General features: G+C 37.4%; 1 protein-coding gene across 1 annotated transcript in view; it reads left to right on the top strand.

Moving 5' to 3' along the window:
* CBL (Cbl proto-oncogene) overlaps window positions 1–12,784 on the top strand; it is an 83,036-nt gene that overhangs the window by 46,297 nt on the left and 23,955 nt on the right. The window contains exons 3-9 of the mRNA XM_082660321.1: window positions 6,471–6,617; window positions 8,442–8,598; window positions 9,423–9,544; window positions 9,882–10,019; window positions 11,329–11,416; window positions 12,231–12,362; window positions 12,576–12,779. Coding sequence (XP_082516447.1) covers window positions 6,471–6,617; window positions 8,442–8,598; window positions 9,423–9,544; window positions 9,882–10,019; window positions 11,329–11,416; window positions 12,231–12,362; window positions 12,576–12,779 — 988 coding nt within the window. The remainder of the gene's footprint in view (window positions 1–6,470; window positions 6,618–8,441; window positions 8,599–9,422; window positions 9,545–9,881; window positions 10,020–11,328; window positions 11,417–12,230; window positions 12,363–12,575; window positions 12,780–12,784) is intronic.

The raw sequence follows: 12,784 nt of genomic DNA, 5'->3' as shown, positions 1-12,784 counted from the left end.
TGTGGCGATCAGAGGCTGCTCTTCATGGGGTGTGCAGGCTTCTCATTGCGGTGGCTTCTCTTGTTGCCGAGCACGGGCTGTAAGGCGTGCAGGCTTCAGTAGTTGTGGCACGTGGGCTCAGTAGTTGTGGCTTGCGGGCTCTAGAGCACAAGCTCAGTAATTGTGGCGCACGGGCGTAGTTGTGGCGCACAGGCTTAGTTGCTCCACTGCATGTGGGATCTTCCCGGACCAGGGCTTGAACCCGTGTCCCCTGCATTGGCAGGCGGATTCTTAACCACTGCGCCACCAGGGAAGTCCAAGAAGATCTCAGTCTCTTAATATTCATTTCTCAACAGTCTTTTTCTTCTTGAAACTTTTATTGTACTTCTAAGCGATGGAACATTCTCATTAAAACAAAAAAGAGTGGTACTACTCTCCGTACTTGTCTTAAACATTAATAAATACATTTTAATATAGAGGGTTAATATATCTCCCCATACTATGTTCTTTTTTCTATTTCCTCTTTCTCTGCAAGGTACTTTGTGGCCAAGAGTTACAAGGCAGCTTGTTTTTCAGTATTTTGTGTAATAGAAAATGCATTGGTTGGCATCATCTGAGGAGTTTTCTGTTTATCTCATATTCATATAAAGGCTACTTTCCCACACTGTCTTGCTTGCTCTATAGAAATGGTGATTGTGGTTTCTATCAGGTTATATTTATCTTTCTACTTTTGAAGCTGAAACAGAAGCTATAATTGTGCATTTAATTTTTATATACTTAAATATTAGTGACATATAAATCTTAGTCCCTTACTAGCTGAAATTATGCACAAGAAAATGTATACCATTACTTTAGGCCTGAGGTACAGAGGTACATTGGCTTTTAGAGTAGGACCTGAGGTAGGGGGAAAATAACTCACACCAGTCTTGAACCTTTTTAAAAATTGACACTGCATACTGAATCAGCATTTGATTATGGGGAAGTTGTGAGAGGACAAGAGAAGGCAAGGTGGAAGCTATAGAGTAGAATTTGCAGTTACTTAGATGTAGATGGTTAACGTGAAAGGTAGTAAAAATTACCTTCTTCAAATACTGAGTTAAAGAAAGGCTTGTATTGATCCTACTTGCTGCTACTCAGAGAAAGAAAAGTTTTGTCTTCAGGGCATTTACAAAGAATAGAACAATTGTGTTTCTTTGTGGATATTTGGAGAAATGTTAGAACATATTGTATGCATTGAAGTAACTGCTGACAGAATGTTGAAATGTATTGCTTACTTGTAATAAGCCCAAATATCTATCATGCCTCATTGTTCTAAGTTTACATGTTTAGACAGATTTTGCTGATTAAATTCTGCCCTATACACTGTAGACACTGAGCCATAAGCCTAAGGCCTTAAAATGTTATTGAAACAGAATTTAAACTTGGACCACTTACAAAATACCCTGACCCATGGGCTTTTGTAGATTCTTTTTTTTCGTTTTAAGAAGTGTGATGCTTACAGTGCACATCTCTGGTGGTTTTAAGAAATGTAAGCTGGCTTTTTGGGGGATGCATCCTTGAGTATGAAAATGTCTTAAATTGATTTTCAGTAACTATTTCAGTCAGCACTTCAAATTGCTCTTAGGCACCTGGTGACATTACATCTTTGCGGTCAATAACTTTCACCTTTTTGTGGCTTACTTCACAAATTAAAACTTTTTGTCCATTATATTTTGATATGTATATTTTATCTCTGATCTAGCATAGTACTGGATACCTGGTAGATTCTCAGGGGAAAATTATTTAAAGAGTCAAATATGCTGACATGGCCCAGTCATCCAAAGACTCGCTCTCTGCCTTCTCTTCAGAATTGGCTTAAAAATCAACAATAAGAGAGGTTCCTAAGACCACTCCCTCTAAAACGGCAATCTTAACATGCCTCTCTTCTCATACCCTCCTTTGTTTTTCTTCAAAGCCTTTTTCTTCTACTACCTGATACTCTACCATGGGAATGTGAATGCTATAAAAGCAGGAATTTTGTTTTGTTGCATTGTTGTATCCATCCCTAGTGCCTAGCACACAGTATGCAGTCAGATGTTTTCTAAAGGTATAATAAAGGTTAGAAATTATGCCAGATGCCAAAGGGTTATAAATATATATCAGAAATGAATTCATCCCTCGTACACAAATAACTGTAGTACAAGATGTGTTCAGATGACATAAGAGAACTTCAGTGAAAATACTGGGGGTATTTTAGAGGTTTATTACTTCTAGCTGGCTTCTTAGGAAATGACAGTTAAGCTGGGTCTTTTGCAGACTAAGGAACAAATAAGCAGTGGTTCAGAGGTGCAAAAGTGAATAAGGGTAGTATGTATAAGAAGAGGTAAAACGTTCAGTTTGAGTAGAATATACTAGTGAAATTAGTTATAAAGGTAGGTTAGACCCAGGTTAGTGGAAAGTCTAAAAATCAAAGTTGAGTTTGGATTTTGTCCCACTGGTGCTGTAGAAATTGTTTTCCTCCCCCCCTCCTTGAAAGGCAGTTATATGTGGTATGGTTGAACGTGCATAGGAGTAGACTGAAGATGGAAGTTTGAATTATGGAGTAGGTAGGCGCAGGCAGCAAGGAGTGCCTATTAGAACACTAATACAAATTCAAAGGTAGGCTTGGCAACAAATGATTAGCAAATTGACAAGTCAGATGTGGAGAATAAAGAAAATGGAGGCAGCTAAGATGACTGACTCTAAGGTTCTGAATTTGTGGGAAGTAAGATGGCGTTGTCATTAAATACAGAAAATAGAGCACATGAAGAAAGAGCAGGTTTGAGAAAGAAGGTTAGTTTATTTATTTTTTAGAAGTATATTTATTTAATTCCAATTAACAAATTTGTTTTTTTAAATTGAAGTAGAGTTGATTTACAGTGTTTCAGGTGTATAGCAAAGTGATTCAGTTGTATATATATATTCTTTTTCATATTCTTTTCTATTATAGGTTATTACAAGATATTGAATATAGTTCCCTGTGCTATACAGTAGGTCCTTGTTGTTTATCTATTTTGTATGTAGTAGTGTGTATCTGTTAATCCCAAATTCCCAAAATCTGTTATTACCGCCCCACCCCCACCCCAATCCCCAAGGAAGGTTAGTTTAATCTTGAATGTGTTGCTTTGTGGTGCTAGCGTTTGAATGGAGAAATGCAGTAGGCAGTTGGAAAGCTACTAAGGCCTAAGATTTGGGAATCTTTTGCAAAGCAGTTTTTTTTTTTTTTTTTTTTTGCGGTACGCGGGCCTCTCACTGTTGTGGCCTCTCCCGTTGCAGAGCACAGGCTCCGGACGCGCAGGCCCAGCGGCCATGGCTCACGGGCCCAGTCGCTCCGCGGCATGTGGGATCTTCCCGGACCGGGGCACGAACCCGTGTCCCCTGCATCGGCAGGCGGACTCTCAACCACTGCGCCACCAGGGAAGCCCCTGCAAAGCAGTTTTTGAAGCCTTGAGATTGCAAAGGAAGAGTCAAGAGGGAAAGAAAGGAAAATGATGAAGAGCAAATTCTTGGGAAATAGTTATGTTAGGAGAATAGAAAGAATAGCCAAAGGAAGAACAAAAGCAAGTAGGAGAACCAAGAGAGGGTGACATTGGAGCGACTAAGGAAAGGCATTTTCAGGAAGAAGTAAGATTCAAACCTGTTTCTTGCAGAAAGAGTTCTGTTGTAACCTTGGGAGTATGATATATGTATTATGTGGGCCAAAAGTTTCGTTCAGTTTTTTCCATAAGATGGCTCTAGTAGCACTTGGTTGTCTTTAACTTCATTCAAAACAATTTTGTTAGGTTGTATGTGACAGCTGTCATATCAGTGTGCATTTAAAAAAAGACTTATCAAAATTGGTGAATTTTTGTGTAGTCATTTTAATATTGAAGATGGAAGAAAAAAAGCAAAATTTTCAGCATATTATGCTTTATTGTTTCAAGAAAGGTAAAAACACAACTGAAATGCACAAAAGATTTGTGCAGTGTGTGGAGAAGGTGCTGTAACTGATCGAACGTGTCGAAAGTGGTTTGTGAAGTTTCATGCTGGAGATTTCTCGCTGGATGATGCTCTGTGGTCGGGTAGACCAGTTGAAGTTGATAGCGATCAAATCGAGACATTAATTGAGAACAATGAATGTTATACCTGGTGGGAGATAGCCGACATGCTCAAAATATCCAAATCAAGCGTTGAAAATCATTTGCACCACCTTGGTTATGTGAATCGCTTTGATGTTTGGGTTCCAAATAAGTTAAGCGAAGAAAACCTTCTTGACCATATTTCCGCATGCGATTCTCTACTGAAACATAATGAAACATTCCATTTTTAAAACAAATTGTGACGGGCGATGAAAAGTGGATACTGTACAATAGTGTGGAATGGAAGAGATTGTGGGGCAAGCGAAATGAACCTCCACCAACCACACCAAAGGCTGCTCTTCATCCAAAGAAGGTGATGTGTATATGGTGGGATTGGAAGGGAGTCCTCTATTATGAGCTCCTTCTGGAAAACCAAACGATTAATTCCAACAAGTACTGCTCCCAATTAGACCAACTGAAAGCGGCACTCGACAAAAAGCGTCCAGAATTAGTCAACAGAAAGCACATAATCTTCCATCAGGATAAGGCAAGACCGCATGTTTCTTTGATGACCAGGCAAAAACTGTTACAGCGTGGCTGGGAAGTTCTGATTCATCCGCCGTATTCACCAGACATTGCACCTTCGGATTTCCATTTATTTCGGTCTTTACAAAATTCTCTTAATGGAAAAATTTCAATTCCCTGAAAGACTGTAAAAGGCACCTAGAACAGTTCTTTGCTCAAAAAGATAAAAAGTTTCGGGAAGATGGAATTATGAAGTTGCCTGAAAAATGGCAGAAGGTAGTGGAACAAAAGGGTGAATACATTGTTCAATAAAGTTCTTGGTGAAAATGAAAAATGTGTCTTTTATTTTTACTTAAAAAACCGAAGGTACTTTTTGGCCAACCCAGTATTTTCTCTGATACACGTTTTTCTGCTATACTGTTTAGCATAGCTCTTTACACATAGTAGGTTCTCAACAGCTTAGCATATCCTAAGGGAATAATGGACTCTCTCCTGCTTATCTTTAAGGATTAACATTTGGCAAAATATTATATAAATATTGAGTGCAGTCTGGTGTCCTGCAGAAGTCTTTGGGAAGTCATTGGGACTAATTTGTGCTTTGCAGATTTTCTATCATGTTATCTGTGATATATTCTCGATAGTTTCTATTTTTGTTTCCTCTTTGGTAAAATAGTAAAAGTCCTAACCAGCAATAATTGAAGGCTCTCAAAGTACCAGGAGGAAAACAGTTAATGGAGTTTAGGGATTGGATAAGTGCTTGTATTTTTTATCTTACTTGAGCTATTTAGCATATGAATTATTTTAGACTGTCTTCAAAGAATATTAATTTTATCACTTCTGTAGGTGCTTTCAGAAATAGGAAACTAGAAAGAATATAACTTGATACAAGTACAGGAAGACAAATATCAAAAAACTGAAGCTGATTTGTGGAAAAGCTGATTAGAAAGATTTCAGCAGTGTTTTGCAGAAAAGTTAGGGCTATAGGGACTTAGTGCAGCATTTTATCCAGGAAAGACAAAGATGGGACTAGTGGTGACCCTCCAGTATAGCATTAAAAGAGAAAAATCTATCTGTATTAAAGAGAATTTTTAGGCAATAAAATTGATCATGAATTGAAATTTCATAGTCCCCTTGTGTGACAAAAATTGACTTTTAAAAAAATTAATTTTATCTTTGGCTGTGTTGGGTCTTCATTGCTGCGCGTGCGGGCTTCCTCTAGTTGGGGTGAGCAGGGGCTACTATTCGTTGTGGTGCACGGGCTTCTCATTGCAGTGGCTTCTCTTTGTTGCAGAGCACGGGCTCTAGGTGCATGGGCTTCAGTAGTTGTGGCATGTCGGCTCAGTAGTTGTGGCACACGGGCTTAGTTGCTCCGCGGCATGTGGGATCTTCCCAGACCAGGGCTCGAACCCGTGTCCCCCTGCATTGGCAGGTGGATTCTTAACCACTGCGCCACCAGGGAAGCCTTTATTTTTAATTTAGATGAATTATGGTAATTTAAACATCCAGATTAGTTCATGCAAAGCAGGAAATAATATATTTTGCTTTCCTAACATTTCTTTTGTGAGTGAATGGTTATATCAGTGTACAACTTCTTACACGTATTTGTTGAGTCCTCTTTACCTGTCATCCTAAAAAAGAAAGTTTGTTCATGTAAGTTTATGCTCAGTTATTAGATCTGATTAATTTAAGATTAAAAGTCTTAAAATAGATTTCTGTTAAATTTTTCTTATTTACCATAAAACATTGAACAGAGGGAAAGGAGTAGACCTAGTGAATGCAGCAGTCTTTCTTGCATTATAAATTACACACCTGGTGTAGTGAATTCAGCACATTTAAAATAAAAATAATTTTATGTGTTCATTTAATCATTGCACTTCTGATCATTTGTAGGCGAAACCTAACCAAACTGTCCCTGATCTTCAGCCACATGCTGGCAGAACTAAAAGGAATCTTTCCAAGTGGACTCTTTCAAGGAGACACATTTCGGATTACTAAAGCAGATGCTGCAGAATTTTGGAGGAAAGCTTTTGGGGAAAAGTAAGACTCAAAATAATGAATTTGAACTATGAAGAACTGAAGCTTGTGTTTTGGGTTTTTGTTTAGTTTTTTATTGATGGAATATTTAAAACATGGGAAACAGAAAAGTAATATATGTGTACCTACTTCCCAACCTTTTTTTGCTCTGATTTTTTTTTTTTAAAAGAAATAAACCTTTGCAGTTCCGTTGAAACCCACGCTCTTTGACTGAATGCTCTTCTCTTTCTTTACTCATCCATTATGCTGTTAATGGACATTTACATTTCAAACTATTTGCTATTGCAAAACAGTGCTGCAGAAAGCAAAATTGTATTTGTCTTCATATGCAAGAGTTTCTCAATAGTTACATACCTAGAAGTGGGATTGCTGAGTCAGGGGGTTTCACATCTTCTGCTTTGCCAAATATTGCCTAATTGCTTTCCACAGTGGTTGTACCAGTTTATATTCCTATAAGTAGTGCACACATGTTCCAGTAGCTCTGCAATTTGACTAACACTGATGATATGAATTGGTATCATATTTTGCTTTATATTCCTAAATGACAAGGGAGCTTGAGCACCTTTTCACATTTGTCACCAATTAAGAGTCTTATTCTGATCTTCCTATTCCTATTCCTGACTTGCCCATTTTCCTATTGAGTTGTTTGTCTTTTTCCTATTCTAAGATACTAACTCTTTGTTAGTCACTTACATTAGAGATATTTTCTCCTAGTCTACGGCTTGTCTTTCCACTTTGTTATATTGTCTTTTTGATATTCAGAAGCCTTACATTATATAGACAGATTTATGAGACAAGTTTATGTTTCTAAGTATTAATATAAATGTTCTTGAATATCCCCTGAAATTTTGGTTCAAAGAACTGAAAAGGTAGAAAACAATAAAATTTTTCAGTTGAATATACAGATCCTAATGTAAATCTCTCTTTAAATGCTTTCTTTCTTTCTTTTTAATTGAAATATAGTTGACGCACACTATTAAGTTAGTTTCAGGTATATACTACAAATTGATTTGAAGTTTGTTAAACGCTTGATTTATTTTAAAAAATCATGTTTAAACATTAAATATAGAATAATTAGTGATTTTTAAAAACTTAATTGAAGAGAATGGGAATGAGTTTAACTTTGTTCCTTTAACTTAATAACTAGCTACATTAGAAAAGAGTTTGAAACGCCACTTGTTCTCTTACTTTCAGGCAGGTGAATACATAAACTTTTCAAAGGCAATGAGATTTTATTTTATTTTTTAAGATCTTGAGAAATAGAAATCCCACAATATCTTTTGCTAGCCATATCTGGGGTTTAATCATTCTTATGTTAAATAGTTTCTTCTTCATCTCTATCAGAACTCTGTTCTTCCTGTACCTTAAGCCTATATTCCTCTAGTGAAGTCCTTGATAGTGTGGGTTCCTCAAAAGAACACAGAGTGTTTTATGTGCTTTTAAAAAGTTAAACACAAGCTTTCAGTTAGTAAAGATCTGGACACAGATTACATCTGTTATACAAAAAGGATAATCTTATCTCTCTTTTCAATGCCTTTCTAATAGAACAAATGTCTGAAGAAAGATGAGAAAGGGAATGAACTTATAGCATTCTGCCGAAGAAAAGTAGAAAAAGATGTCTCTATTATTAATTTATTCATTAGAAAGTTAAGAAATGTATCATTTATGCCCTTTCTGTTCTCAATGTAAAATATAGTTCAGCTTCTTTAAGAAAATTGAAATTGATATTGAGAGCTTAATGTGGCTCTCTTTTCCTTGAATGTAGCAATGCCTGAAATTATCTGTTATCTCACTCTGCCTTCTCTCCTACCCCCACTCCCATCCTAGGACAATAGTACCTTGGAAGAGCTTCAGACAGGCCCTTCATGAAGTACATCCCATCAGTTCTGGGCTGGAGGCCATGGCTCTGAAATCCACTATTGATCTGACCTGCAATGATTATATTTCAGTGTTTGAATTCGACATCTTTACACGACTCTTTCAGGTAGGATACTAAAACGTTGGCTAAACTAGTTATTGCTATTTTTCTGAAGAGAAACCTTTTTAAAAAATAACATTTGGACATTTGGGATTTTGCCTATTATGAAAATAATTTTATTCATTCTAGAAACTATAGCCAAAAAAAAAAAGGTTAAAACTACTCTATTTTATATATACAAATTTTTTTTGTAAAAAGAATAACTATATAATCTGCTTTATTCCCCTCACATTTATAATCTTTCTCTATTATTAAATATTCTTCTTTGCATCATTTTAATGGTTGTAGAACATCCTAAAGATGGGTATAATATATTTAGTGAGTTCTGTTATTGAACATTTATGTATGTTTCCAGCTTTTTCTCCTATGGTATTGAAATTCTTGATTGTTACTATTGAGATGTATTGATGCTCCACAAAGAACTCACTTCTTTCTTTTTCTAAAAACAATGGGTGTATATGCCACCTTGTGTAAACCTTTATTTGAAACTTCTTACTTGCACATCTAGGCCTTGCCCTGTTTCTCTGTTTTTGTTTGTTGTTTAGCCTCACTACTGTTGGTTAGAGCTGCTTGGAAATTTTCTGAATTTCATTTTGTATAGTTAAGTTTCTCCCTATAAGCATGTGTAATTTTCTTCTTAGCTTTTCAGAGTTCTTATTTCCCAAACATGTTTGTCTTCCCTTAAAGTAACAACATGATTGAAAATATGTGACACTAAATGGAGAATTTATAATTGAGAATTCAGGTTGCTTTTCCTTTTGCTCTTCATTGCTCTGAGGCTGGTTGTATGTCTTGAGCCAAATGGTCTGATTGATCTCTTGTTTCCTTAGCCCTGGTCTTCTTTGCTCAGGAACTGGAACAGTCTTGCTGTAACTCATCCTGGTTACATGGCTTTCCTGACATATGATGAAGTGAAAGCTCGGCTCCAGAAATTCATTCACAAACCTGGCAGGTCAGTGCAACGAAGCAAAGAGGTTTATTCACCTGAACTTTATTCTCCTGTGACCTTTGCTGAAATAGAGGAAACATGATCTTTTACTAGTTCCCCAGTGACCACATTTCTGCGGCAGAATTGATATCTGTTTATCAGAGGAATTGACATATTCAGATACTATGATTTGATAAATGCTTTCAAGCCACTTAAGAATTGAGCTTATATGTCTTTTGCTTTTGGTCTGAAGCCATTAAAGAATCTATTATTGATGGTCCTTTTGATTTTTGTCTCTGTCTTGTCTTTCCACCCTATTGCAAGTATGTATATTAAAGATTTTGTTTCTCTCTGTTCTCAGTTACATTTTCCGGCTGAGCTGTACTCGTCTGGGTCAGTGGGCTATTGGGTATGTCACTGCCGATGGGAACATTCTCCAGACAATTCCTCACAATAAACCTCTCTTCCAAGCGCTGATTGATGGCTTCAGGGAAGGCTTGTAAGTACATACTGTTTGCCATCTGCTAGAGTCTAGGAACTTAGGGGCTGTAAAACTGCATCATTAATGACTTTATTCCAGGTTTCTTCTGCAGATAAAGATTCAGGACACATATTGACAGGTTATATTGTAGCCCCCGCTATTGGGGCTATTGGATTTTCAGGTTCAGTAGGACTTTGGTTTTTATTTTGGAAGGATTCCTTGAGTGAAATTATTTTTCTCTACTACTTCGCTTGTTACCCTGAGTAAATTTTGTCTTTCTTTTTTTCTAAATGTTAATTTATTTTCAAATCTATGCTAGATTTTAAAATATACCAATTAGCAGAAAACGTTACCTGTTATTTGACTAGCCAGCATCAGAATGATGAGATGTTCCTGATGGCAGCACGCTCAGTGGCCTTCATCAGCCTTCATCCTAACTTCGTGTTGATTCAGCAGCATTTCTTCAGGCTGTGGGCTTTTGTAACCTCTGCTAATATTTATGACTAAGTTCTTATTTATTCCAGAATTGCTATTCCTTTTGGAATTCAAATTGATTATCAGTTGGTAAGCACTAAAAATACTAACAGTTGACCAGGTATCAGAAAACGACTTGTGTTTTAAAGTGATTAGGAAAATCCATTTTCCATCATGCATCGTCTTCTACAGTAACACTGGAGCTGAAAGGGGTACTTCCCCAAATGGCAGAGCAGTTTGATGCTAGAAGCTTCCTGGTAGTTGATCTCGGTGGCTTAATTTGCTTCTTGTTACATTTCTTTTAAATTAACAGACTTCTCTGGTGGTCCAGTCTTTAAGTTAGTGTCTCTCTGTGTTAAATCTGTAAACAAAGGTATTTCAGGTCTTTGGTCAAAGCAAATGTCATTTAAATTAAGAATTTCCACTTTGTGGCCATCCACAGATTAAAATAGGAGTTGGTAAACTGCGGCCCACAGACTAGGTGTTTTGGTACAGCCTGCATCTAAGATAGTTTTTCCTTTTTAAAGTGTTGTTAAAAAAACAACCAAAGAAGAATGTGTGGCACAGACTTATGCGGCTTGCACAGCCTGAAATATTTACTCTCTGGTACTTTACAAAAAAGTTTGTCAACCCCTTGATTAAAATAGAGAAAGAGTATCAGTGTTTGGAGAGTATCTTCTTGGAACTGATCTGTGTTATTTAATTTTTTTGAAGTACTAGTAAAATTTATCTTTGCACTTATGCAAAATTGCCCTTTTAGAATGAGAGAATTCCTAGATAACATTTGTCTGTATTAGTAAGCAGTGATAAATTGGCTTCAGTAGAACCCCAAGATTGGTTACTCTTTTTATAGCTATTTGTTTCCTGATGGACGGAATCAGAATCCAGACCTGACAGGCTTATGTGAACCAACTCCCCAAGACCACATCAAAGTGACCCAGGTGAACTTTGTTTTAAATTATAACCATATTACTAGAGCCAAGCTTTCGTATAATACTTTACAGAACTGACAGTAGAATTATATTAAGTGATTGGAACACGTAAATTTTAAACCATTGACTAGATTAGTGAATTTAGGTGTGTGTGGCTTCTTTTCCTTTTTTAAAATAAATTTATTTATTTTAATTTTTTTGGGCTGCATTGGGTCTTTGTTGCAGCGAGCGGGGGCTACTCCTCGTTGCTGTGCGCGGGCTTCTCATTGCAGTGGCTTCTCTTGGTTGCAGAGCACGGGCTCTAGGCATGCGGGCTTCAGTAGTTGTGGCTTGCTGACTCTAGAGCCATAGGCTCAGTAGTTGTGGCGCACGGGCTTAGTTGCTCCACGGCATGTGGGATTTTCCCGGGCCAGGGCTCGAACCTGTGTCCCCTGCATTGGCAGGCAGATTCTTAACCACTGCGAGACCAGGAAAGTCCTGTGTGGTTTCTTTTTAAACTGTGCTTCTTAAAATAGGGCCAAAGGACTTCTTTGGTGGTCCAGTGGTTAAGACTCCGTGCTTCCATTGCAGGGGGCACAGATTCGATCCCTGGTCTGGGAACTAAGATCCCACATGCTGCAGGGTGCGGCCAAAAAAAAAAAGGACCAAGACTAGGTGCTTTCTGTTTTAATTGAACACTGTTGTGACACTTTCGTACAAGCAAAAGTAGTATTAAAAGTAACAGTTTTCAATTTTCCTGTTTTTAGCATTTACAGTTGCAGTCATTCATTCAACAGATATTTGCAATAGGCTGAATAATCTCTTAATTTCTTTTTAATCAAAGGAACAATATGAATTATACTGTGAGATGGGCTCCACATTCCAACTGTGTAAAATATGTGCTGAAAATGATAAAGATGTAAAGATTGAGCCCTGTGGACACCTCATGTGCACATCCTGTCTAACATCCTGGCAGGTACGGATCCAAACCATGCTCTTTTCTCAGCTAAGTAATGACAATGAAGAATTGGGGATTATATATCCTTTACGGATATAAAGAATGGCCTGGTTTGTGGGGTAGGTTCTAAACTTTTGATTCTTTTTTCGTTTCTAGGAAATGTATTTTTAGTGGACGAATATTTTAAGAACTTTCAGATGTGTCTATTACCATCTCCTGTTTCCTTTGCAGGAATCAGAAGGCCAGGGCTGTCCCTTCTGCCGATGTGAAATTAAAGGTACTGAGCCCATTGTGGTCGATCCCTTTGATCCTAGAGGAAGTGGCAGCCTGCTGAGGCAAGGAGCAGAGGGAGCTCCCTCCCCAAATTATGATGATGATGACGATGAACGAGCTGATGATTCTCTCTTCATGATGAAGGAATTGGCTGGTGCCAAGGTAAG

This window comes from Grampus griseus (genome assembly GCF_964374135.1).
Source record: "Grampus griseus genome assembly, chromosome: 8".
Taxonomy (NCBI): Eukaryota; Metazoa; Chordata; class Mammalia; order Artiodactyla; family Delphinidae; genus Grampus; species Grampus griseus.
The sequence above is the reverse complement of the archived record's forward strand: the minus strand, read 5'-3'. Positions and strand labels throughout refer to the sequence as shown.